This window comes from Acanthopagrus latus, chromosome 7, assembly GCF_904848185.1.
Source record: "Acanthopagrus latus isolate v.2019 chromosome 7, fAcaLat1.1, whole genome shotgun sequence".
NCBI lineage: Eukaryota > Metazoa > Chordata > Actinopteri > Spariformes > Sparidae > Acanthopagrus > Acanthopagrus latus.
Window position 1 is genome coordinate 5,087,046 of NC_051045.1, and position 24,723 is coordinate 5,111,768.

At 40.3% G+C, this 24,723-nt stretch overlaps 1 protein-coding gene across 3 annotated transcripts in view; it reads right to left on the reverse strand.

Moving 5' to 3' along the window:
- Window positions 1-3,934: 3,934 nt before the first annotated feature.
- The window catches only part of LOC119022272 (probable N-acetyltransferase camello), a 42,122-nt gene continuing 21,333 nt past the window's right edge, over window positions 3,935-24,723 (reverse strand). The window contains exons 2-3 of one of the 3 annotated variants that reach the window (XR_005075873.1): window positions 5,582-5,632; window positions 3,935-4,136 (exon numbers count right to left, since the gene is read on the reverse strand). Coding sequence is in view for 2 of the 3 variants with exons in the window: in XM_037102959.1 (XP_036958854.1) it covers window positions 21,344-22,095; window positions 22,626-22,703 (830 nt within the window). In the remaining variant the exon portion in view is untranslated. Of the gene's footprint in view, window positions 4,137-5,581; window positions 5,633-21,160; window positions 22,096-22,625; window positions 22,709-24,723 lie in introns of those variants that run through there. The other 2 variants (XM_037102959.1, XM_037102960.1) reach the window with 2 other exon arrangements.

Sequence of the window (24,723 nt, forward strand, 5' to 3'; positions counted from 1 at the left end):
ACAGCTACGTGCTTCAGGTAGCAGAAGATGAAGATGAGGGTTGCATGAGTCATCAACTCTGAGTCTTTCCATCCACTCTGACTAATTTTCGTAGGGGAGACAGACACAATAGCAACATGTTCTATGATATGGGAAAATAGCAACAATACTTAAGTTCAAGGCATAGAAATGCAACAGCTCTGGAATAAACAACTGCTTTTGTGACGCTTACATCGGCCAGTTTTTTATTGAAACTGCGTGGGAAGCGTTTATTCAGTTCTATAGTGAAGTGTCTGAAGCAGTGTGTGATGTGTTGCATTATATTTTGGAGGTGTTCCTGTCATTGTGTCCAACCTCAACACAGCCCGGTGTACTCAGAATTCACTCACCTATTTGTCTACCTCACTGCACGTTTTAGAAGAAAAACTCAGAGCTTTTCAAGCATAACAGTCAGAAAATTGACCCGTTTTCAAATAAATAAGGGCAGGAGATTTTTTTCTCTGTGATAAACAGTGAGCCAGCCTTGCGGCATTCAATTGTTATTGAGGTTGCCAGGGACACCTGTGAGATTTGAAGCCTTTGATTTCCTCCTGAGTGGAGTAAGGACGTGCTGGCACGCAGCTGCTGTTACGGCGTCACTTTGTAGGAAACCTGGAGTGAAGATGCTTCATTACACATGAGACAAACATAACATAAAAGGATGGGACAATGGAGGATAATCACTGTTTTAACCTCACTACCTGCTGACCTTTAAAGCTATAAGACTCTAAATTACTAGCTCTTGTGACAAAGGAGATACAGATCAATGCAACACCATTTTAGATGAAGAGTTCATTCTCTTCTCTCATACCAGTGTGCCTACAGAAGATGGGTCAGCTGCATTTAACGCAGCTATAGTCAACATTTTTATAGACAATGGATCACATGGCTACTTTTATATGAAAGGTGTCACTCATACTGATGAAACCACAGATGATTATAACCGTATTCTGCAGCTCAGTTCATCCCTTCAGAGACATATCATAAACATTTTCAGGACTTTTATTTTGAGTTACTACCTTTAATATGTGTACATGCGCTAATGTACAGTAAAGCAACATATATTATGGCAAAACTTACAGTCTTTAAATCTGAAGTCAGATCATGGACAGCTGGAATCACTTTATCCTTGAGCATGAACAGTTATAGGCCCATGTTGATAATGTGGTCCGAGGTAAGAATCCACTCATCCTTGAGCTTGTCAAGTTGCCGGAGCTGTCAGAGAGTAAACACACACAATTGAACAGTTTACCAGTAAGGGTGGGGACATTAACACTTGTGACTAGTGACTTCTAACGACTTCTAGCTGGTCCTCATTTTGTTAAAATAAATATTGCGCTGGTCTCTGCAGCTAGCAGCAGAGCAGCTGTGCTTAAATCTTGTTTTCAACATAAGGCTAGTGCTATCGGTGGAGCCCTGCAAGGGTAGCTCTCTATGACTACCAAGGATCCTTCAAGTATATCCTCACTCATGTCTGATCACTTTTCAAGCACATTTCTCTCGCACAAATTGCAAGCAATATTATATTCTGCGCTCATGGCCATTCTCTCTGGCATTTCTTCAGGGCACCTATTACCTCAAAATGTGGCAATTTCAATCAAAGCCAAAAGTTAATGGTATATAATCTTTCAGACAGCTTCAATCGTCTCTGCTAAACTTGGTCTTTAATGCCTGTCCATTACACATCAGCAAGATCAAAGCATCGGCCATTAAATGATAACATGTTATGCTTCACAAAGATCTAGGGAAAAAAAAATATGCAGCTAAACCAAGTTCCAAACAATTTAAAGAGCATCAAACCAGGCTGCTGTGAAATTTGTACTTTCATGCCGTGAACATAGGCGGAATACGTAAGCACTGTATGCAAATAAGCTTGGAACGGAATTGCTGATTCGTTGGGCTTAAGGAGCGCAAGAAAAAAAAAAGCGTTTTGCATGCAGTGCGATTCTTCAGAGCACCTCTGTGCCTGCAACATGCCACATTCTCATTTCTGAATAGTAAATGAAAAGCTCATTTGGCGAGGCTCAGAGGCTGAGGCTGGGGTCAGAGGGGCTGCTCAGGGTAACTCAAAGTCGCTCCATATGATGAGATTTCAGTTGGTTCATTACTCACATTGCTACCTTTGTAATTCAGGCAGCTGTCGGTGTCTGGAGGGACCTGGTGCTGGGGAGAGGAAGCCCGGTATTTTTGGCAGGAAGAGAAAAACAAGAATGGAGGAACTAAATCACAATATGTCCATCATTTCCAGGTGGAATTTATGAAACAGCAGATATTTGTGTCTGTAGGAGTGGAGCCTGTATGATAATAGTGTATTTTTACCTGGTCAGTGAGTGCAGCATATTGTAATATTGTAGCATATACTGTTTTATTCTCCAGCGTTTTCAATATTTCAGTTTTCACCATGTTTCACAAGGGTAAAATACAAATGCATTCCCAACATGTTCTGCATCTGTCTCAGTTAGGTCCTTTTTATCAGACACACTCACTAAAACAACAACAAAATGTTTAATATCTACTGATCAAAAAATCAAATCTATTAACTCAAACTACAAAGCAATGAATCTCTTCCTGTCCGGCTGGATGTTACTGCTTACCTTAAGAATGGTTCATCGGATTTACTTTAAACTTGGCAGGTACTGAGGACCAAAGGAAGTGTAGTGTTGAATGCGGTGCAAGACATTCACTATAAATATATTTTGAATAATAACCAGCTGACCCTGCTCTGTGCAGCGGCGAGGGCATGGCTTCACTGCTCTGGCTTTATTGGATCTGCAAATCTGAAGCTGGGCTCACACATGTGATCTAATGGGTAAGCAGACTTAAACAAAATGGAGAGTAGCATGGTGGAACAAACTGCCGTAGTATTGTCTTGCAGTGAGAAAATTCAAACACAGAGGGTGAAATGGGTGCGGATGTGCGGCATTGGTTTTCTATTTTGCAGCAAGAACTGGAGGTGAGGTTAAAAATGTCTGCCAATAGTGGTATGCTAGTTTATGTTAGCCTCAAGCGCTGGAAAGTTGCTTGGTAGCGTCGTAATCTCCTATGGGACACTTCTCTCTGATTGCTGTGGTCTGACTTTGAAAGTATCAATGTCAGATTCACACAGATTTGTAATCATAACTATAACATGTTCAATAACAAGCTTAAAGCCCCCTCCAGTCAGCATTTCTTCCTGTATAATGGTTAACATTCCTTCTCAAGAGGCGAATTGGTTAATAGTCATATGTAATGCATTACCATGGCAACCAGACTGCAGCATGGATGAGCAATAGCATGAATATTAGCAGGAATAGCAAGAGCTGTCACTCAAGCATAAGGTCTTCTTTAGTACTGAGCAGCTGAAGAGTTTATTCGTGGTCAAACTGAGGTGCGTATTTAGAAAAGATACGAGATATCATCAAAATGACAAAATACACTGCAGGGGATCTTTAAAGGGGCACAATGTGGAAATTGAAACTCAGAATTTTAATATTTACAAAATTGATGAGGTACTTATAGTAACTCAGATGTATTTTTCTATAACTGAACAGGCTGTTCTCTGAGGAAAATACAGGACACAGTCTGAAGCTAGAAAGGTGGTAGGGTCCGTTTGTTTATTCAGTGACATCAAAATAAAAAAAAACTGTCAATGAAGATCTTTCTCTTCTGATTAAAATATCTTCCCCAAACCTGCATAGTGCACCTTTAAGAACAGATCTGTTCTGAACTGCGTGTCTTGGATGGGTACTGCACCAGTAAATATAAATTTCAGGTTGCTCATTTTGCTGGTGCACCGTCAGGCGTCTGAAATAGAGTGAAAGTGAAGCAGCCACAGCAGGCTTTCCGCAAAAAATAAATCAATAATCTATGTTGTGTTATTACATTTTACACCTGAGAAATAAGCAGTGTACACACACCCACTCAGCTTACTTTGAAATTATATTTCGAAAACTTTTATTCGTTACATGATTTAGTAGATATAGCTGTTAATTTGATATTAAACATGCATGTGGAAAAACCAGCCCTGCCATCTTCCACTTGACTCCTCCTTGGTGTCTTGATGATATTAACCACAAATGACATGCCCAGCTCTCAGGATATTGTACCGCTCGTCTGAATGCATTCTTGAGTGAGGCGAGCTGCATTATGTAAGGAAAAGAGCCGCACGTTAATGGTAATGTGGACAGCATGATGAAGATGAATTACCATTGTCTCGTCAAAAGCAAGGAAGGCTACTTACTGTTATGGCAGCTCAAGAATGACTCATATCAAAAGTGCATTAGTGGCCTTGATAGACAATAAGCATGTAAGTTGGGAAGGGGGGGGGGGGGGGGTGTTACGGCTACATATAAAAAGCATCTCCCAGTTTGAAAAGACATACATATGGATAGATAGTCTCAGAATGGATATGTGAGCAATCAGAAATGGAATCAACAAATCAAGCAATGACCTTTAAGACTTCCCTGAAGTTAAACAGGATGCAGCTGAGTAGAGTTTCATTTGTGTTCTTAAATAGCTCATTATATCTCTCCAAACCTATATACACAAGTGAAGGTCTAAATACTGATCCCTGCTGTTCAGCCTCCAAGTAAGGTGCAGTACATCATCCATAAGTACCAAAGACGACTGGCTCAAATAAGAGATATTTACCCTTTGAAAACTAAATCTGCGTTTTTATTCTAAAGTGTGATTTCTTGCCCACAAAAGTGTATTAACATGGATATAATTGCAGTGTGTTGAATTGTGCCTGCAGGAGGTCCTTGACATGACGAGCTTCGACTGTACAGACACAGTCATCTCGTCGACAAACACTTGTACGACTTCAGCTGATTGCAGTGATCAAATCCCAAGCAACTGGGTAATTTCATACATAGCACGATTCATTCTTCTACTTTCATGGATTTTTGAGTGTGTCGTTATGTTCGACTGAAATGGCCTCAAGAATTACAAGGAAAACAAAAACATTTGATCTTATTAGAGTCTTACATTATTAACTTTTGTGTAACCAGCCCAGTATCCAATGAATTACATTTTTCTCCAACATACATTCAGTGCCAGTGCCGAAAATAGGTTGTCCATGCAGGAAATCACAATATGTCTGGTAAGAGACAGATGTTTAAATCCCATTTGTGACCAAGTGATTTGTTTTTGACCTGGGTTCTATTTCTTGCGTAACTTATTATGACAATTTCAGCAGCTAGAAAGCCTGTTACCGAAAAGTAAACATGTCATTTTGAGCCACTTGCTAAAAGCCTACTGTAGTCGTTCTCTGAGAGTGGACAGTATCAGCTGTTTGTTTTGTTTGATATCATCATCATAATCACAAAGAACAACAAGATTATGCTACATGCCGTCCTCTCTGACTGTAGAACACAATGTTTACCCTTCCTTGTATCATATAAGACATGAAATCACACTGACAGTCTAATTTATTTGTTGCCCTACAATATGAGCTCTTTAAAAAAAAAGTATAGGTCTTTTGACTTGAAACATGAGACAAGTTCACATAGATAACACATAACTGAAAAGTGCTTTTGTATCTAACATGGGGCTCATGATGTGAGCTCTAATGTCGAAGTCTCACCTTCAACTTCTATCTGGTAGAATAATGGAGCACCTCCTGCAGAGAGCAATCCTGTAAAAATATAAAAATAACTTTAATTTGACAGGGTTGTTGAGTGGTGGTGTGTGTTTCTCAAAGTGAAACCATATTCACTGTGGTTTTGTGGCGTAAAGTGAAAACTTGTGAGTGAAATCTCACCTGCTGGATTGACAGACACAGTGTAGCAGCTGTTGTGATGACATATCTGCTTGTCTGGTATAATTCAAAACCACAGTGGGGTCCTGGGAGTCCTACACTCTATAAATTAAAATCCAATAAGGCATTTCCTGCATTCTGATAACATTTGAGCAATAGAAATAGCTAAATAACAAGTCAAACGTAAATGAATTTTGTACGTCAAATAATTTCAATTTGACTTTTAATTCTCAGAAAACACCAAAGAATAATTTTCTTTATCTGTTTCTTTATCTTATCTGTGGGATAATATAACATTTATCAGTTTCATTCATCCATTAACTTCTGCCCCATGTCCTTTAGAGAGTCTGTGCCCACCACTGAAACTGCTCTAAGTGTGTCAGCCTGGGGATTAACTCGGTGTGATGCCTGTGATTGACAGAAAAAAATAATGTGTCAGTTTTTGCAACCTCTTTTCTTCTCACTCGGGCATCTATTTGTTTAAATAGTCTTCCTCCTCTCCATTTCTCTGTCTGTCTCTCACTCGCTAAGGAGGACGAGGTGCAACAGTACAGCAGACTTCATGTATGATAACTAAAAAGGGACAAAGTGTGAAAAATTGACAGAAATTGGGAGAAATACAAGTGAATTGTGACCTCAGGAGGAAACTGGGAGTAGGGAATGAAAAACAGGAGACTCCTGGGAAAATCAGTTTTGCAAGTATGGCCAAAACCCTTAAACACATCAGGTGTACCTTGCCATTTCAAAGTAGTGCAGTGATAGACTTAAGTTAATTTCCTGGAGACTCATCCTAATCCTAAACATCCTAATTATTTACCCTCCCCTTGACCACTGACCCCAACATCAGCTATTTACCAATTGGTTACACAGCTTTGGCCCTCAGTTTGACAAGCTGTCCCAAGCTGACTGGTCAAAAGTCTGAAATGCATCCTCAAAAGTTTCTTAGGTCAGAAATTAACACATTGTTGTGTGTTTCAACAAAAATCCAACCTTAGACCAAAACCAAGTATTTAACCTAAAATTTAACAATTTTCAGTATGGGGACTTGTTTTTGTCCCCAAAACAGGAAGGTGGGTCCCCATATTGTGTAAACAGACTTATGTCCCCACAATGTGAGGATTATAAGTCCACATACATACACACACCATGCCCAAACAAACAATCCACTTTCAGGGTTACGCCTGGCAGAGATAATAAACATCCTTGCCTTGATGAAAAGGGATTATTTAAAACTGAGTCCATTGAGTGTACGTCTGCTGTACATTTACCTGCAGCATACGGTTTGCCTTATTTTCTGTCTCATACAACAAAACATCTTCAGCCATCAGTTAAAGATGTTCTAGTCTACAGGAAAAATACTCTTTTGGATTTGACTAACAGATCGTCTCGTGTTTTTGCAATTACCCACACTTGAGTTTAGGAGCTCAAAGTGGCTCTTAATCCCTCTTAAAAATCAATGGAAAAAAGTTCAAAAGCAGTCATACGTGGTTTGTTATGATTTATTTTTTTTAAATCCAGCAATTAATCTTTTTTTTTTTTTTCCAGACGAAGAGTTCAGTCAAGAAAAATAACTGTGTTTTTGTTGTCAAACCCTCTGAGTCGACTCTTTATGAGCCTTCATATCTGCTTAATTTTTACTCATTTGTTAGTTTGTCAGTCAATGTCAATGACTCGTTAATGAGATATTGTGCTCTGACTCACAAGGCTTTGTTAAATCAGTCCAGTCTTGTTGGCTCTCGCCTTATCATCAGTGTCTATTCTCTGACCTCAGCACACTGTACCCATTTTTATATCAAAACCTAGTCAGTGATGTTGATAGGTTTTTGATATAGTCAGTCCCTGGGACCCACAGCTGGTCATCTGAGTGGGTCCCCAACAAAAAGTGTGCTTTCTGACAAACTTCAGTGTTAAACTTGTGGTTAAAATTGTACTTATATACAATAGAATTCTGAAAATAAACATATATAAATGAATGGTAAATGTATAGTTAATTACATGTACATCAATTGTGTTAATAAACAATGAAATGCTTTGAAAACTATTCATCATGCAATTGTTTATTGTAAAGTTGCAGGTGATGTTTATAATACTGTCTAAATGGGTAATAAATACTGTCTATAAGCATTTAATTTTTTCAAAAAGCTGCAGCTGGTGTTTATAAATCATTAGAATAGCTCAATAGCGGTTTCATAAAGCATTTAATTGTTAGGTAACCATGACGTAAATACGAAAGCAACATTGGTATTTTGTGCCATTGGCACCCCCTACAGTTTCTGAGTGAAACAACACTGTGGCAAATACAAATCCCTGTCAGATGTAATGTAGGCGCTAACTCCAAACACAAGTCATTATGTTGTAACAATATATGTAATGCTTTGATTTTGAAAGTTTAACTTAAGTCTTATTAACTATAGATATACCATTTGTCATTATTCAGTGTAACCACATCATGTGCGTTTGAGAAAATGTTGCTGAGGATATGAATAATTATCCGTACCAACATAATCTTTTCTTAGCTGTCTCTTCAAACCTTTACAGAAATGTTCAGCGGACATGTCACAACAATTAAGTCCCTTGACTGGGAGGGTTTATTCATCACGCCCACAGCAGTCCCACAAAAATACCTCCCTCTATTCATGACGGCATCTCAGTCTAAAACACCCCTTTGCGATGTCTATCTAAGGCATCGCTGGGGTGACTCTTAAAATAGATTAATATCCATTTATAATTTGATGAGGAGGTTTGCCGTGTCTTTAACATGCTTGGGGGGGGGGAGAGCATTTCTGTTGCTGCAGCACGACACAAGTGTGAGTACACAAATTCAGTTTTCCAGAGAAGGTTATGAAAACACTGTCCACCATCCTCTTTCTGTGTGTACCACATCAAAATCAGCAGGTTAGCATAGCCAGCACGGAGCGCTATCAAACCTGAGGATCTGCGTTCAGACTCCATTACATGCAATCATCTGCACTGCTGAAGTGTCCTAAAGCAACACGCTGCATCCTTAACTACCACCTCCCCCTGTAGAATAGGCAAACAGTGAGAGAACCTCCCTATCGCCAGGTCATTATTATTATTATTATAATGGACAACTCATATGATACGAGACATTATGTCTGCAAGACTTGGATTGCTTCACTGTAAAGGTCTGTGGCTTCACAGATAGAGCTGCAGTACACTGTTGTGACAAGCGTGCTGAATAGTTAATAAGAGAAGCTCTTCGGTCTGTATGTGTGTGTTTGCATTCATCATTCTGTACCACTAACATTCAGTAACCAACTTAAATGTGTTCTTGGGGAGATATTGGAACTTGCACAATAAAAGAACAATCTAAGAATACGACAAATCAAACCGGTCGGAAATTGACAATAGATGCTCCTCAAGGTCTGGCAAGCAGTGTGCATGCAGGTCTGCTTTGATACCGAACATTGTTATTTACCGTGCTGTTGAGAGTTCATTTCCCTGTGTCTCTCCACAGAGATATTTATGACCCCAGATAAAAGTGTGTGTCGGTTTCACTCTGCGCCACAATGATTCTTCATGTATTTCCATTCTCGTTCTACAACCGACACACCGATCAAGATCAATTCAAAAACAACTGAGAGGCTTTGGCTCGGTTCTTTCATCCGTGAATGAGTTTGTAATGGTGTGTTCTCTTACAGTTTTTTACTCTCACATGGATATTTGAGGCTTTTTCACAGTGTTTGCAACACAGTGGTTTAATGACACGATGAACCTTGAGATACATTTGGTGTATTACACATCTTGCAAAATATTTGAAGGCTTTATATATGAAAATGTTGTGCATGGTCCCAAGGAGATGAATCCTACTCACTTTGTTGGATCATGTAAAGGTTTTATTTTTCACATAGAGAGTTATGAAGAGGCAGGCGTGTAAGAGACTCAGGAGAGAGGAGAAAGAAGAAAGAGTCTACACGATCACTCGTTGGCTGTTTTAGGCTGTAGAGTGGGCGTAGCGGCTCTAATACAGTGACCTGCCATTTGTCATCATCTTATGATCTAGGTGTTGAAGAGGGATACTAGGGTCTGATGTGAAATGATAGTTGTTGCACAGATGACAACATGAAAAGGCAGCTGCGATGCCTGTTTTTCATCATTTAATACACCATCTCCATAATATCTCGATTTTTCATCCTGATGATTTTTCTTCAGAAGAGCTACAGCAAAAGCAAACATCTGTACTCCTACTTCATAAATTTGGCAAAAATTTTAGACACACAGTCTTGGTCCCTGGGTTGCGTATTCTATTCCTTGTGATTCCCTGATTGGTTCAGACATTCATGTTCCCAACAGGATAAAATGTAATTACCTGGATTATCTCCTGGGTTTTCATCTAGTGCCATCCTCAAGTTAAAACTTTAATTAGTTGAATACTTTTGCTCACTACCAAATGTCTGAAAATTAATGAGATCTCCATCATCGTAAGCTGTACATTATGTTCAGTGCTTTGGCTGCGTAAAATATGGAAAAGTGAAGCCAATGTGGAACTGCCTTGACCCTGCGTTCTCTTTAAAGGCCAGCAGGGGGAGACTCACTCAAAAAGGGTGAAAACGACCCTCCTTCTAAACTCAATTTATCAGCATATAAACAGTTTCTTAATGAGTTTATGGTCTCTGTCGCTGCTCTCAGATCATCTTCACCACAGCATACATATGATCCCATACCTACAGGTGAATTCAAAGACTATTAAACAATTTATAAGACTATATGAAAATCCAGGCGGAAGGCTGCAGGGTAACTTTTTCTACCCATTCCGGTCTCCCTCTCTGTCTGTTACCATCTTCTTTCATGTTGTTAAGCCTTGTTACGTTGTTACATCTGCACTGGTTGAAATCAGTCTTGTGATGTTAGGAATGGTTGAGAATGACCCAAAAATATTTTTGTCTGATGGTGTTCTTATTAAGTCATTAAAGTTAGTTAATTAGTTAATTTTCTACATGTTTAATCTAAAATTAATATTGTGGGTATTTCTCATTTTGGCAAAACAGTCTGATTATTTTCAAATCTTCAATAATACCCTCAAGAACGGCAACTTATGAAAAATGAAATATTTCATTAGATTGTTCTGCAAAGTTTTGCATCAGTGCGATGGGAAAAAATGCAGAAATTCAGAGAGAGAGAATAAGATGCAAGCGTAGTTAGGACATTATGGTGCATGTGTTTGACCCAGAGGAGGAAACGTGACTGATGATGCCCTTCAGAAAGTGGCTAATTTGGTTTCATCAGCTTTTTCCATAGTCATGAATCTGATGCTGACATGAGAATAACAGCACAGGGACCCTGCTGTGGGGGCTGGTTACAGAAAAAGATGCAGGAGAGACAAACTTTCTGGCAACTTGGCAGGAACCACAAACAATGTCCAACAACAATTAAGCCTCCGGAGAAGGGAGCAGGAGGATGTGCTTATTCAGAGGGTCTCGACGAGGACTGTGCTGCCAAACCCGGAGATGGTGCATGCCTCGAGATCCAAAGCAGACTGCTAAGTCAGTATGCAGCACACAGAATTAGTAGATATCCATCTGTCTATCCTATGTAGCTAGTATCCAAGCTGCTGGGATACAGTGTGTTTGCTTTTGGGTAATAATCATGTGTTTTCGCCTCAAAAGCGCCGGCAGAAGCAGCCTTGAAGTGCAGCTCTGTCAAATTTAGTGATATTGGTGTGGTGGCTCAGCTGTACATTGAGACACAGACGGGGACAGTGGCAGCAAATGAAGGATGAAGGTTTGTCTGGAAGTCTGTGTATGTGTGTGTGCGGTGTGTGTGTGTGTGTGGAGACAGTGGTGACAGTGAGTCGGTGTGTGGGTGGACGGATGGGTGGGCCTTCACCCAGTTGGTGAGGAAGACTTATTGCTGTGATTTGAAGACAATGTCTCCAGCATCCAGGATTGCTTCACTCTGCAGACTCCAGTGTTACATTTTCTAACACTCATTGAATTTGTTTCACTGTATCATGACAGCGTATTGGTGTGTTTTGTGTGTGTGTAAGTTACCACATAAATATTTATTTTTGTGATTTTCATTCAACACAGTACAGCGGGAAACATCGAGCTGAGCGCCTCAAAATGCAAAAATATTGTAACTATAGAGGGTTGTCAATGAGATGTGAATGAATGTGGTTCTTATGCCATCAAGAATAATAATTACCACGGTGTGATTGTGTCATTTAATTGTACAAGTGTTTTTATTTTTGCTTATGGCCCATTAAGTGGGGGCGGTAATCTCTGACGGGGCGAATGGAGAACAATCTGTCTCCTCATGAGCTTATTCAAATCTCCCAAGATCCATCACTGTCTATTGTTATTATTAGTTTTGGCATCAAAAACTAATTTAGAAATCAGAGTCGGATAATTAAAAATCCAAACTAAATCCATCCCCACAGGAGAGAGTGCATCGGAGGGCTGAGACCGCTGCCAGCCGAGCCAGCAGAGAGATGCGAGTCTGCAGGCGGGCTGCTTTTCATTTTCTGTGGCGGCAACCTTGTAAAAGGCTGGTTGATCTCTGCCTGTCGCTCGCAAGGTCTCAGGCCATCTCTGTGTTTCTATCTCCATCCCTCTCTCTATTGTCTCTATAGAAACCACATCATAATTGAATAGAGATCATGTGTATGTAGAGATTTCAATCTGTGGTGAAATATAACAAAGAAAATTAGTCAAGTGCCATATTTAAAGATGCTGTGTGTTGGATTTAATCACAGCCAGAGTTTGTTTGTCCTTTCTGGGCTACTGTAGAAACCTACTTTGTGACCCGCTCCCTCTATAGACATAAAAGGAGAAGAAGCTCAAACAAAGTTATTATTTTCAAGCGATCTTACACTGATGAAAACGACATTATGAATAATATAATACATCTCTGCGAATAGATCCAACGAAATCCAACAAAGTAGACCTTTAAAAACACAGCTGATGAACTTGTACTTTACTTTTAACGTTACTTTATATGTCTACTTAACTACATTTCAAAGGCTATTACTGTACATTTTACGTGACTACAATTATTGTTATTATTTGGCCCTTTATCCAGATCTGCACCAAAACTTATCAGGGTGTAATCTGAGTTGAGACCCATCCCCCTTTCAAGTTACATTAAAATTAAACACAAAATTATTTAGCAACTGCTTTGTGTTTGGATAAACATTTAAAAGGTTTGCTCTTCTCTACTGTGAGGATTTATTGCTTTAAATATCCTAACCCTAAAGCTTACATTCCCATTTTCTATTGACCACTGATATAAAAATAAAGCGAGCTCCACATTAGCCTCAGGGACCGCACATATCAGCGCTCTACAAGTCCTGGCCTCACAATGAAGACCCGCCATTGGCTCACGAAACAACGCACAAGACAACTTTCAAGTTCGCATGAGGCTGAAGCATCTTGTAGAAATGAAGTTTTCGCACTACTAACTCATTTTGTTCAGATGTGTACAAAGCTGTAAGATACGATGAGCGTTTTCCTATTAAATTAATCGCTGCAAAATCTTGCAACCTTTTGCAACTTGGCAAACACTTAAATCATGTTTTCTATTTATCCTTATATGCAAGTCATGGTGACAGAACAGAATAAGAATATATGTCATTTCTAGTCTTGCAACTGCACCAGTCTATCCACTAAATGCAGGGAGACAGAACTGATATAAACCCTCCATCAAATTCTCAGTGGGACAGCAAACAAACCTTTCCCTCTTACACTGAAAACCAAAAACATGAGCGGTACTTCACTTCTCACTAATCGAGGCTGTCCAGCACTGGCAGTGTCAGTGGAGGGTTCGCAGCCTCATTAGGGACACCTCTCACCCTGGCTTCAGACTGAGCGCCCTCCTCCACTCCGGGAGTAATCTTTGTTCCAGGACCGGCAGGCTCAGGAGCAGCTTCTTGCCCTCAGCTGTCACTTGCTGAACCCTGCACCACAGAGATACCACTGCCTGTACTGTATATATCTATAGCTTACTGACATATTAGTAGGATTTCTTTTAGTCAACCCTGCCCTATATATTTGATTTTAACTTATACCCTTCAAATGCAACTCCTCTACTCTTACTCCTTTACATATGTGCATTAATCTAGTCAAAGCTAATTTATTCTCCACAGATTCTACCCTGGTGTCTTAATTGCATCCTGTCTGAATTACACTGACCCTGCAAACTGCCTTTGAAGGCTCCTTATGATAAACTGTGTATGAGGTTCAAAGAGAATTGATCCATGCGAGTTGCACTGTTAAGGAACAATACTGTAGAGCCTATTTCCTCAAAGCAGAGCAGGTGAGCCCGTGTTTCATTTTGAGAGAAATCCATTTCGACCCACCGCTGCAGGAGTAAGAATCCAACCCGAAATGACCCGTAGAGACACTCGAGTTGCAGCGACCACAACACATCGTTTATAAAAATTCATGTAGGCTTTGTCAGCTTGTCCAAACATGAATAAAATACAGCTGAGAAAACAACCGCATGAAAAATGTGAGTTGTTCTCTCTGCCTGGGCCTATTAAATATCATATTAAGCCTTCCAAAAGCAGTCAATACCCAGAATCTGAACCATTTGATTCACTTCTGGGATCAAATCTCACCTTGCACATTCGTCGGTCACGCTGCGTTCGGTCTCGCTGCTCGGTGAAGACAAGAGACAGCTTTGAAGATTTATAAACATCCCACCGTGCTCTCGTCTAGCCCATAATTTACAAAATGTCAACATCCCAGACAATAATAGCTTTAATTTGACACTTTAATAGTCTTTTTGAAATATGCAGCAGGTGCAAGAGCTGTTCACACATGTAAATTGCCTAAAATGAGAGCAAGAGGTTCAGTCGCGCCCTCGCAGATATAAAAAAGTTCCTAATAACAAACAGCAGCAGCTAAAGAATACATAATCCATCTTGATGTGACATCTGGCTTGTCTGGAGTTGCACATCAGATGGAGACGAGCGCTCTATAACTGTAAGACGGTCGTGTATCCTCACAGTCGGAGAAATCAAAGTCCATACCGCGTCCATTTCTCTGAACAGATCCCGTCAACCCCGGGCCGGAAGCTTTATCCTCTCCTCACCTCAATCCTGTGACACGTGTCAGTTAATCCATGACTCACTGAATGTGCGTGATAAAGCACTGTCTCCCAACTTCCTCATAAAAATTTTTTTTTAAAAAACTTCAGTATGACTAGTTAGTTAATAAATGGATCAATCAAAGCTGGATTTGAATGGTTTTCTGCCCGCCATCTGAGATGGGGATTATTTTCTTCACTTCCTTCAAAACCCCTGGAAACTCAGAGATATGATGAAATTAGGCTGTATGTCATTAGAAATTAATGAATTCAAGAATATATTGGATCATGACTTACACTTGTCAAATCTTGTTAGTTAGAGAGTGTGTGAGAATTATTAAATGTGGAGGTGAGGATTTCTTTTTATTCGTTTCACGTTTTCCTTGTGAGGTTAACTGTAAAAATAACAATAAGTCTTTTGTGTGCAGTGCTGTGGGTGATAAACATGTGTTTCACTGTGTCTGGTCTCTGTAGCGGCTCTTTATTTTCACATCACCATCAACCCTTAGAACCACTACGTCAGTTTATAGTCACAATAAATGAACTTTACTGGTGGAACACGGAAGTTTTCATTGCCAACAGTGGCTTCCGCCTTTATGATTTGCATCATAACAGAGAGAGGACAGTCAGCGGTGGATTGTAACAAAGCACCTTCACTCAAGTACTGAGCATAAAAACCATGTATCACAAGATGTGATGATATTGAATGTTAGTGAAAAACATTTCCCGTTTCCCTCCAGTTGTATTACTTTTGGCGTCATTGGTGCAAGGTTATCAACACGGCTACCACTAGCAGCGTGGCTACTGTCCACAACAACAAAAAAAGAAAAAACAAACGTAAGCATTGCAATTTGACAAAGAAACCTGACTTCGGAGAGAGTAAAATACCCAGTAACTTACAGTTCTAGTCGAAAGAATGAACCGCCTCGACTCCCAGCGGGAAGGGGAAGCAAGTACCAACCAGGGAACAGACTTTTACACAACACCGCAGTGCTCTCCATTGAGGGAGGGCCCGTCTGTTCGCTCTTGTTTCACCTTGGTTTCTATCGCTCTTCATCTTCGACTTCATTAACTGCTATCTGGGGAGCTTCCTGTTCTGCAGTGTTCTATACGTCATCCTTAACTTTTGCGGGAAAAGGAACATGGATGGTGTCATTTCTTTACAGCCAATTACAATCTGGACTCAGTATTGACTTTAGTAAAAAAGATGACGACTTCCAGTTTGAGTAAGGTTTTGAATGCAGCATGTGGTGTAGTGGTGCTCTTCTTTTACAGTGTGGGGGACTAGATTACTTTAGATGCTAATGAGCACAGCTAAATTAAATGTGTCCTGTAGCCTTAACTCATGATACACTTCAAGTTCAGATTTTTTTGACTAGTGACGTCGTTCTTAGGCCCATAATTTATGTGTTTTAATATTTAAAGTTGCACTCCTTGGCTCGGCTGTCTCTAAATGTCTCCAACGTGCCTGGTCATGTGACTCTGCATCATTTGACTGCTTTGATGATGACTCAATAATTGCAGGCTACAACATAAACTAATTTCATTGATATTTATTTGAACTATTTGTAATCTGTAGTGGGAGAAATATTGCGATGATTGAGCCAATCAGCTGCCACAGAGCTGCTGCCCTCTGTTCAGTTCACTCTTTGAGTGTAACAGCTGTTTATTTAACATTAGAGTCACTCTATTTCCACCAGCTTTTGTTATGTTTGCAATAAATATGTGCTCTTGCTTGGAGATAATGGCCGTCAGGTATTCTTATCAAGGGAAGAGCCCAAGAAAAATATTATTAACTCTGGGAAAGGTTTAGCTTTTAATAAAACAGAAGATTCAGTCCTCCTCCCTTCTCCAATAACTTCCATACAGTCCCTTATATACAGTATATTCTATTTAAACTGGAAACAGTCATCTGGTTTTTTTATACACTCTCACTATAATTGAGATCAGAGTCTTTCGGTTCATTATCCAGAAATATTGCCTTATCATTTTAAACACAGTGTACCATTAGGGGATCGCACTGTAATTAGCACACTTTACTATCCTTTACATCGGTAAAGCATCGAGCCTGAAACATGAAAAAAATTGATTGCCCTATATTTCTCCTAATTACAACAGCTGTGATCAATTTTTGGGTTGTTGTTGTGTCCAATTACTTCCTTGACCGAATCCCCACAGTCCCCTTGCACCGGAGCTTTGAGTTCAGCAAACGAGCTGCTGCCTAATATTGTCTGGGACATTTATCTTCAACGTAGAGATTCACTGTGGCGTAAATATATTGGACACCAAACTCATTAGCAACGCCTGATCTCATATTTATTCCTTTAATTTGGCCTCTGATTTTGAATGAGAAGGAGACACTGATTGTGCTTTCATGCATGTTCCAGTGTGAGCTTGTATAGAGAGAAACCAGTCAACACACCTCCCCTGTTTCTAATACTTTACCTCTTAGTGGTACACTGTGGTCTAATATTCTGCTCTTATACAAAAACATATTTATCATCCAAAACCAAGGAGCAAATAATAGACCAATTATTCAGTAAAAGGAAGTGCAGATTCTGCATAATGTCAGGTTCCTAAAATGCAGTGAGTTGACGGTGCGGGATACGTTATCTATTTTGTGTAAGTGCGTGACATGCCTTTGTTACTTGTGATTTAACATCCAAAGTAATTGCCCAGGTGTTGTTTTCTGCAGTTAAGTTCAGTGGCACGGCCAAAAAGTTACTTCCTGCGGTGCAACAAAGAAGGTAAAAAAAAAAAAAAAAAGTGATTATGCGAGGCAGTGGTGAATAGCGTATGATGATGTATGATCCAAACAAATCTTCCTCTGGCTCTCAGACAACAACACATAGGCGACTGGTATCCTGATGCAATTAATCTCCATAATCTTTGCCAGTTCAATAAGAGCGCTGGTATAGAAAAATAGACAGGCTTGTTTACACACAGGTGCAGTTTGTAATGATGAGGACCTGCTTTGTTATTACTTTCAAAGTGTCATCGAAGTTTTCCTAAAGATATATGAACTCTTTTCCCACGATAAGCCAGATGACTTCGATCATGAGTCAGGTTATTAACACACCACAAGAAATACCTTATTGTGAGAGAGCACAAAGGCAGCGATGCTCAAAATAATCCCTGTGAGGTGTTTTCCAATTTCATGATCTCATCCTTCAACATCAGTCTTACCTATTTCATTCAATAATGACAGACGGTTGAAGCGTCCTACCTTTCGATTCCCTCCTCAACAAGGAGACACCAACAAACAAGCAAGAATGGAGGGAAGAAAGAAAGAGAAAAAACAAACATACAAAAAAGACAGAGAAAAGGAAACACTAAAAAACAGACAGGGAAGGAGGAAAAACACAAAAAGTAGGAAGGAAGGAAACAAAGAAAGAGAACATTTCTTTGGAGTCAGAGCAGACGCTCATTAAGTCTGTCATTATGCTAATAAATCCAATTATCTGTCAGCTGTTGCATGCTTGCAGCCATGAAAACAGAATTCCGTACTCTAATTCTTCAAAATTGTCAGGTTTTAAAGTTTTACAACACTGTAATACAAAAAATACCGATCATTAAAAAACACTTTAATGGCAAAGTGAAAAACTATCCAAATAAATTACAAATGCAAAAGACAGGCTTTTCCCCTTCATTAGACACACCTGAATCATCACTGATGCAGCCATTTGGTTTTTAGAACTCGCATGCTGAAATAAATGGAGATCAGCTGTGAGTAATGGAGGGGTTTCATTGGACTGCGGTATAAATACATATGGAAAAGCCAAACCTTTGCACTAACAGCAATGGCTTATAAACAACTATGTAAATGTTCTGGAGGGACCGAGTCAGACCTCAATCCAGTCGAGAGTTTGTGGCTGGACTTGAGAAGTGCTGTTCACTAAAGATCCCCATGCAACCTGACAGCTTGAGCAGTTGTGAAGATGAGATGAAATTGCAGTGCTATGATGTGCTGTATTTGCTGCCAAGGTACACTGAGCTGACTTGGATGGGCTGAATACTTAAGCAAACATTTACTTTATATTTCAAATGTGTAATTCATTTGATGGAAAGGGGCTTATTCTGTTGGGGAGTGTCAGGCCTCAGCATATCATCCAAGTAACTGACAACTGCTGCTCTTTGCTAGCTATCCTTGGCTGAGGCTAGCCATCGTTGGCTTATTAGCTCATGGCTCAGTTAGATCTAGGGCCAGTGGCTCTGGAGTTTGCCTGGACCAAGACCTTGGATCACCACGGGTGATGGGATTCAGCTCAACTGGATTTGGCAGCCTGACGTATGGACACTGATATTCTGAACACAGGTTCCAAGACTGCCAGATATCAGTTTGAAGACAGGCGATACAGTATGGAGGTGATTTACTATGGAGCTGACCAGGACTATGACTTTGACCAGACGACATGGCAGACGGGGTTATATTCACTGGGGCAGAGAGTTGGTCATCAGCAGTGCAGTGGGCACCGCCGGAATATTTTCACATCTCACTCTTCGAATTAGGGATTTATTACGACCAAACCTGAGGTTATTGTGGGACAACAGACCAAGATTGTGTGAGAGAAACTTCAATTTAGAAGTTGTACGGTTGTATTTTTCTGTTTAGCAAGAAAAAAAGAGTTTATTCAGTTCAGTATTAACACTAAAAGCTGGCCCTTTACCTCCCAGCTGAAACCACAGGACAATCGCCCATCACCTCATCAAAGCCAAATTAGAAGACAGGACGGGCTGACTTTATTTGACATAGCAATAGCGTGTCTAACAAATTACTTATTGCCATTTGTAAGATTTGAAACAAGTGACGTTGGGCCGAGTGGCTGAGACAGAGACACCATTGGCACTATTACCAGACACTGTACCATCAACAAGATTTCAAAGGTGTTATTTTACATGATGTTGCTTTGAATCTTATGTGATTCAATGTTGTGAGACAGTAAAGCACAAACATTTCCGACAAGAGTGAGTACTGTTTTAAGCATCTATAGCTACAGCGGTGCTGACTTATATGGCAGTAATTGTAAAGCTTTCTCATCCAACATGCCCCCGAAATGGCAATTGACTCATCTGTGGCGCATGTGTATGAGAGGAATTACAATCAAGCTGTCATTACCTTGTGGCCAATTGTACTGATAATTCTGCGAGGATGACAACAGGTTGGCCGGCATTAAGGCTCATCTCCCTTTGGCTAGTTCAGCACCTGCCTGCTGGCCACCAGCCTAATTTTTTTCTGACAGCCTCAGCAGGAATGATTGATGCCCGAAGGCCTCTAATGGTGAGCGGGTCTCGGTGCCAAGCTGCTCCAGCCACACAGTACAGTGTCTTGAATTAACTAATTCAGGACACACCTGTCATTGCAAAAACTGAAGTCCCTCGTAGGCTAACCATGGACGCACAGTCTCTGGAGATAAGCAGGAACTGTGTGATGCTGATAATACTTTGGAAATTGTAATCACCTTCGGGGTACTTCTGAAGCAATGTAGGAATGTGTAGATCAGCATTGTTTAGCTGCTGCTACACAATGCTTGTGGCTAACAAAGGGTTTTATCAAGAAAGTACTCTGCTGGCAACCAGCAGTATAATGAATAGAAAGCTTCTTGTTTACCTTGTTTCAAAAACAGTGGTCACTATATATTTATTTTCTTTGCAGTGAAAGATTAATTCCCACGGCTCTTTAACCTCCATTTTGTTCAGACCCTCCTCACACATATCATAAGACTACAGATATGGGAACACTTGAGCTTTTTCTCTATTGTTTGGCGTCGATAATCTTCCTCTTTGCTTTGTGTACGATCACTTGAATGTATTGCGGCATACTGAACTCTTTATCCTCCTTTTTATGCCCCACACACACACACACCCACAGGGCTCTTTTAGCTCCAAAGAATTTTAAACCTCCCAATGTCCTGATACTATTGCATTTTTCATTGGTATTTTAAGCAAAGAGTTGTGAGGTCTTAGAAGTCAGCTGGCATTAATTCCTCTGAGGCAGTGGGATTCAACTTCTCCCTGGAAAGAGGCTTAAAAGAAAGTTCTCCTGCTTCCAAATGACTAAAATTCTCCTTTCTCACATATATTTCATACTCCTTAGTGGACAGGAGAACGACAGATAATTGAATGCAAATGGAGTTTACTCTGTTGAATCCCCCAAATTTAAATACAATAAAAGATCTTACTGAGGTTTACCATTTGTCTGTATGTTAAATTGCAAATCAATTTGGCTTCTAACCAGAGAAGTTGACCAGTTGCCCACTTGCCTTGTTGTTTTCCATGGTTGTGGGCTGTCAGGGCTGCAGGTGTATACATAATACATCAAGGCAAGATGAAATACAAAGAAACTGAGATTATTAATCCTGCTTTGTGGAAAAAACATGAAATTTAATGTGTTTTCTTTTCCAAACTACAATGATAGCGAGCCAGAATATCACACACCAGGAGAGATTTTATTGCATTAAGTGTGATGAGAAGCATAAATTAACTGAAATATTTTTCAATATGCTGTACAGTTGAGGTTGTATCAGGTGCCATGCGTCTAAACTAAATTAACTTCTCCATTCGCATCACATTTATTCTGGCCAGTTTTGAGAACCAGCGATTAGCATGTGTGCTACTGTGAGCCGCAGTTTGAACGAAGCCAAATTTCTGGCACAGGGAGACGGCCGCTGTCTGTGGCGAGCTGACGTCCATAGCGAGGTGGGAGTAGCCTCGCTCTTTGCAGAAATCGAGGGCCTTCCTCGTCAACTGTGACCCCAGGTTTCTACGGCGCCACGGAAACACCACAGCCATGTGGGATATCTCGCCGTAACTCCCGTCTCCGGCTTCCTGTGCAAACTCTGAGCCTCCTGCCATCACGCCTCCATTGCAGTCATCAAACCTTTCACCTTCCTCCTCTCCCCTTCTCCCCATCACTGCCACCATCCCCACCACCTTGGACTGGCCGTTGACATCTGCCTCCGCAACCCACAAACTGTTATCTGGGTTTTCCAGGTAGTTGGCTTGAATGTCAGCCATGTCTGTGCTCAGCCTCCTCGTCATGTAGCCTTCGAAGATCTCGTGACAGCAGTAATAAATGAGGCCAGCCCATGCACTGCCAAAGAGTAAAGCCTGGAAGTATGAGCTGCCTCCGAGCACATACCCAGCCATGGAAATGCTCAGAGCGATGCCAACGTGGTCTGGATGGCTCATGGCCTTGAAGAAAGCCGGGTATACGTGTTCGAGTATCCCATCGTGGAAGAGTGATTTGACCACGTTTTCATCTGAGGGGCTGTATTCCCTGATGGAGAACTGAACTGCATGAAAGAAATGGGAGGTGGGGGGGAGAATGAGAGCTCAGTGAGATTATCCTGGCTGTTGTTGCAAAAAGAAATTCCTGCAGGATTTCACAATGGGCTCAACACGCTCACGTAACTTGTTGTTACAATCAAAGCACCTCTTTACAGAATCTCACCCCTTTTCATTTCTAGTTTTACTTTGTTCCACATGAAAATAAAACCCTGCTTTTGAGTATGACAATCTGAGGTGAAAACCACAATTAAAATGATTATAGCCTTGTTTCTCTGTAAGACTTCAAGAGCGAGAGTCATTCTGAGACGCATTACAATTAGGTCTCAATAGTGGCTGTGATGAAAATCAAAGCAAGGTGAGCTTTCCACAGGCAACAAATAAAAAAGGTACTTAGTTTTGGTGAAATGTGCTATGTGTCATTTAGGTATGTTAGTACTGCCATTCATTTCCAACCAAGCTGTCTCATTAGTGCTCTCATAATCACAAAATTTAAAAAAAGGTATAAAAGATTAACATAATCAGAACATCAACTTACAGTTACTTTTCTGGGCCATTCCGACTCCTTCCCCTCGTCTTTCGCTCCAGTCTGAAGGACTTATCGCTGCTGCTCCCACTGAACTTAGGCAAAAGATTGTGATAATCAGCCATTCACAAAAGGGATTGAAATTAGTCTGAGCATGCTCACATATGAGCACACCCCCCCCCACACACACACGGAAAAACTTGTGGACCTTAAATGACTTTGAGCACAACTGCTACCGATATATAAAATATTGATTATACAATCAGTTCAACAGTTCGACTGAGATGATGCTTATTTTGAGGAAGTGCCCCTTAAGTTTAATTGAAACTAATCACAGTTTTGCATTGATTTTGAAAAGTGGACGTCTTAAAATCTTAATTAGCTTAGTCAAAAGAGTAAAGAAGTCCATCATTGGATTTCTCAAGGAAGATGAGCACAGATCCTGAATATATTAAGTCAAAAAACAGCAGAATGAGAATTCAGCGTTTGTTCAATACCTCACAGATATTTTTCCAAAAATAAAATGTTCTTATTAACCTCGTTTAGGGTGCTTCTGTTTATGGTGGTGTTCTCTCTGGAGACTGCTGTGGATCTCCACACTGCTTCTTCCCCGGAATATAAGGTGAAGGTAAAATTAATATTGTCTTGCCCCTTGACACTCGAGTGTCCTATGGTGTCAGTGACTGTGTCTTAAGCAATAACCTGGTGGCCCTCTGACATGATTAAATTTCTTCAGCAGGCGAAGGGCCTTTACACCTGTTTAAATCAATAGCGCTGCCTCATGAATCCATGAGTGCTAGAAGGTCAAGCAACTCTGGAACTTCCTCAAACCATTTCATAACCAGCATGTGGATTCTGAAATAGTGCAGCCTGCACACAAAAACCCCTTTCAAAACCACTGTACTCACATCTGGTTATTTCTCTTGTTTATAATAAGATGGGTTTATGATAAGGAATATTAAGGCCTTTTTCAAAAGTGCACCTAGCTCCATAAATAGATGGTGGAATACATTTGTCTCATATTTCAAAAGGGAGACCCTTTTACTTTAAAGTCACAATGGCAGCCTTACAAGGTCAGACCATGACCGAAAATCTTCGAATGGTGTCATATTAACATAAAGGCTTCCACAGAACACGGTTAGAGAAATATAAAATATTGGACAGATTAAAATCAATGAAATACATTTCCCATTCAAGTGATCTCTAATGCCTATAGAAAATAAATCAGTTTAATAAACTCTAAGACACTGTGAATGAGCTGATTTTACATAAAAAATGTAGCCTTTAACAGTGGAATCATTAAACGATAAATGTCTGGAAACACTGAGGTAATACAGTTGTGTAAAGGGCATTTAGTCATATCATCACATCAGTTTCATTAACATAAACATGGTCTAGGTCAGTGGTGTCAAACTGATCCAGTAAAGGGCCATGTGGCTGCAGGTTTTCATTCCAACCAAGCAAGAACACACCTGATTTGGATCAGCCAACCAATCAGCCAACCAAGCAAGAACACACCTGATTTGGATCAGGTGTGTTCTTGCAAAAACTGGCAGTCAACAAAAACTGGCAGTCAGTAAAAACAGAAAAGGGAAATGGCTAAATACGCAGAGACTAATTAACCAATTAAACCAGGATTTAGGATTAGGCACGACAAATACTTTACTCGGTTTATGTAAAGGAAAGATATTATTGCATGTTGATGAAAACATCATTAATGTATGTTTCACGGTATCCATTTCTTCAGTACACAGCACTTCATCACCACCGGCAATTGCACAGCTGAAATTAGACAAGAGTTACCGGAAAAAAAAAGTTAAAAGGTTCCCTGAACACTAAACACCAACTACATGCTCCACTTCTGAAGGGAACATGAATGCCCAATGAGTTGCATTTTTATTCATGGACATGTACTTGGGCAAGGATTGTAAGAGAACAAGCCTCTCTGGTATGCTTGTCATAGAGCCACCACATTAAGGGATTAAACCATAACATCATTGAGTTTTTCCCCCTCAAATCCAGTGGCTAGTCATCACTCGAACACACCTCATACAACTTTACTTCAAAGCCACTGCTTCTCCAGAAACTGAATTAAATCTGACTTTCCTTG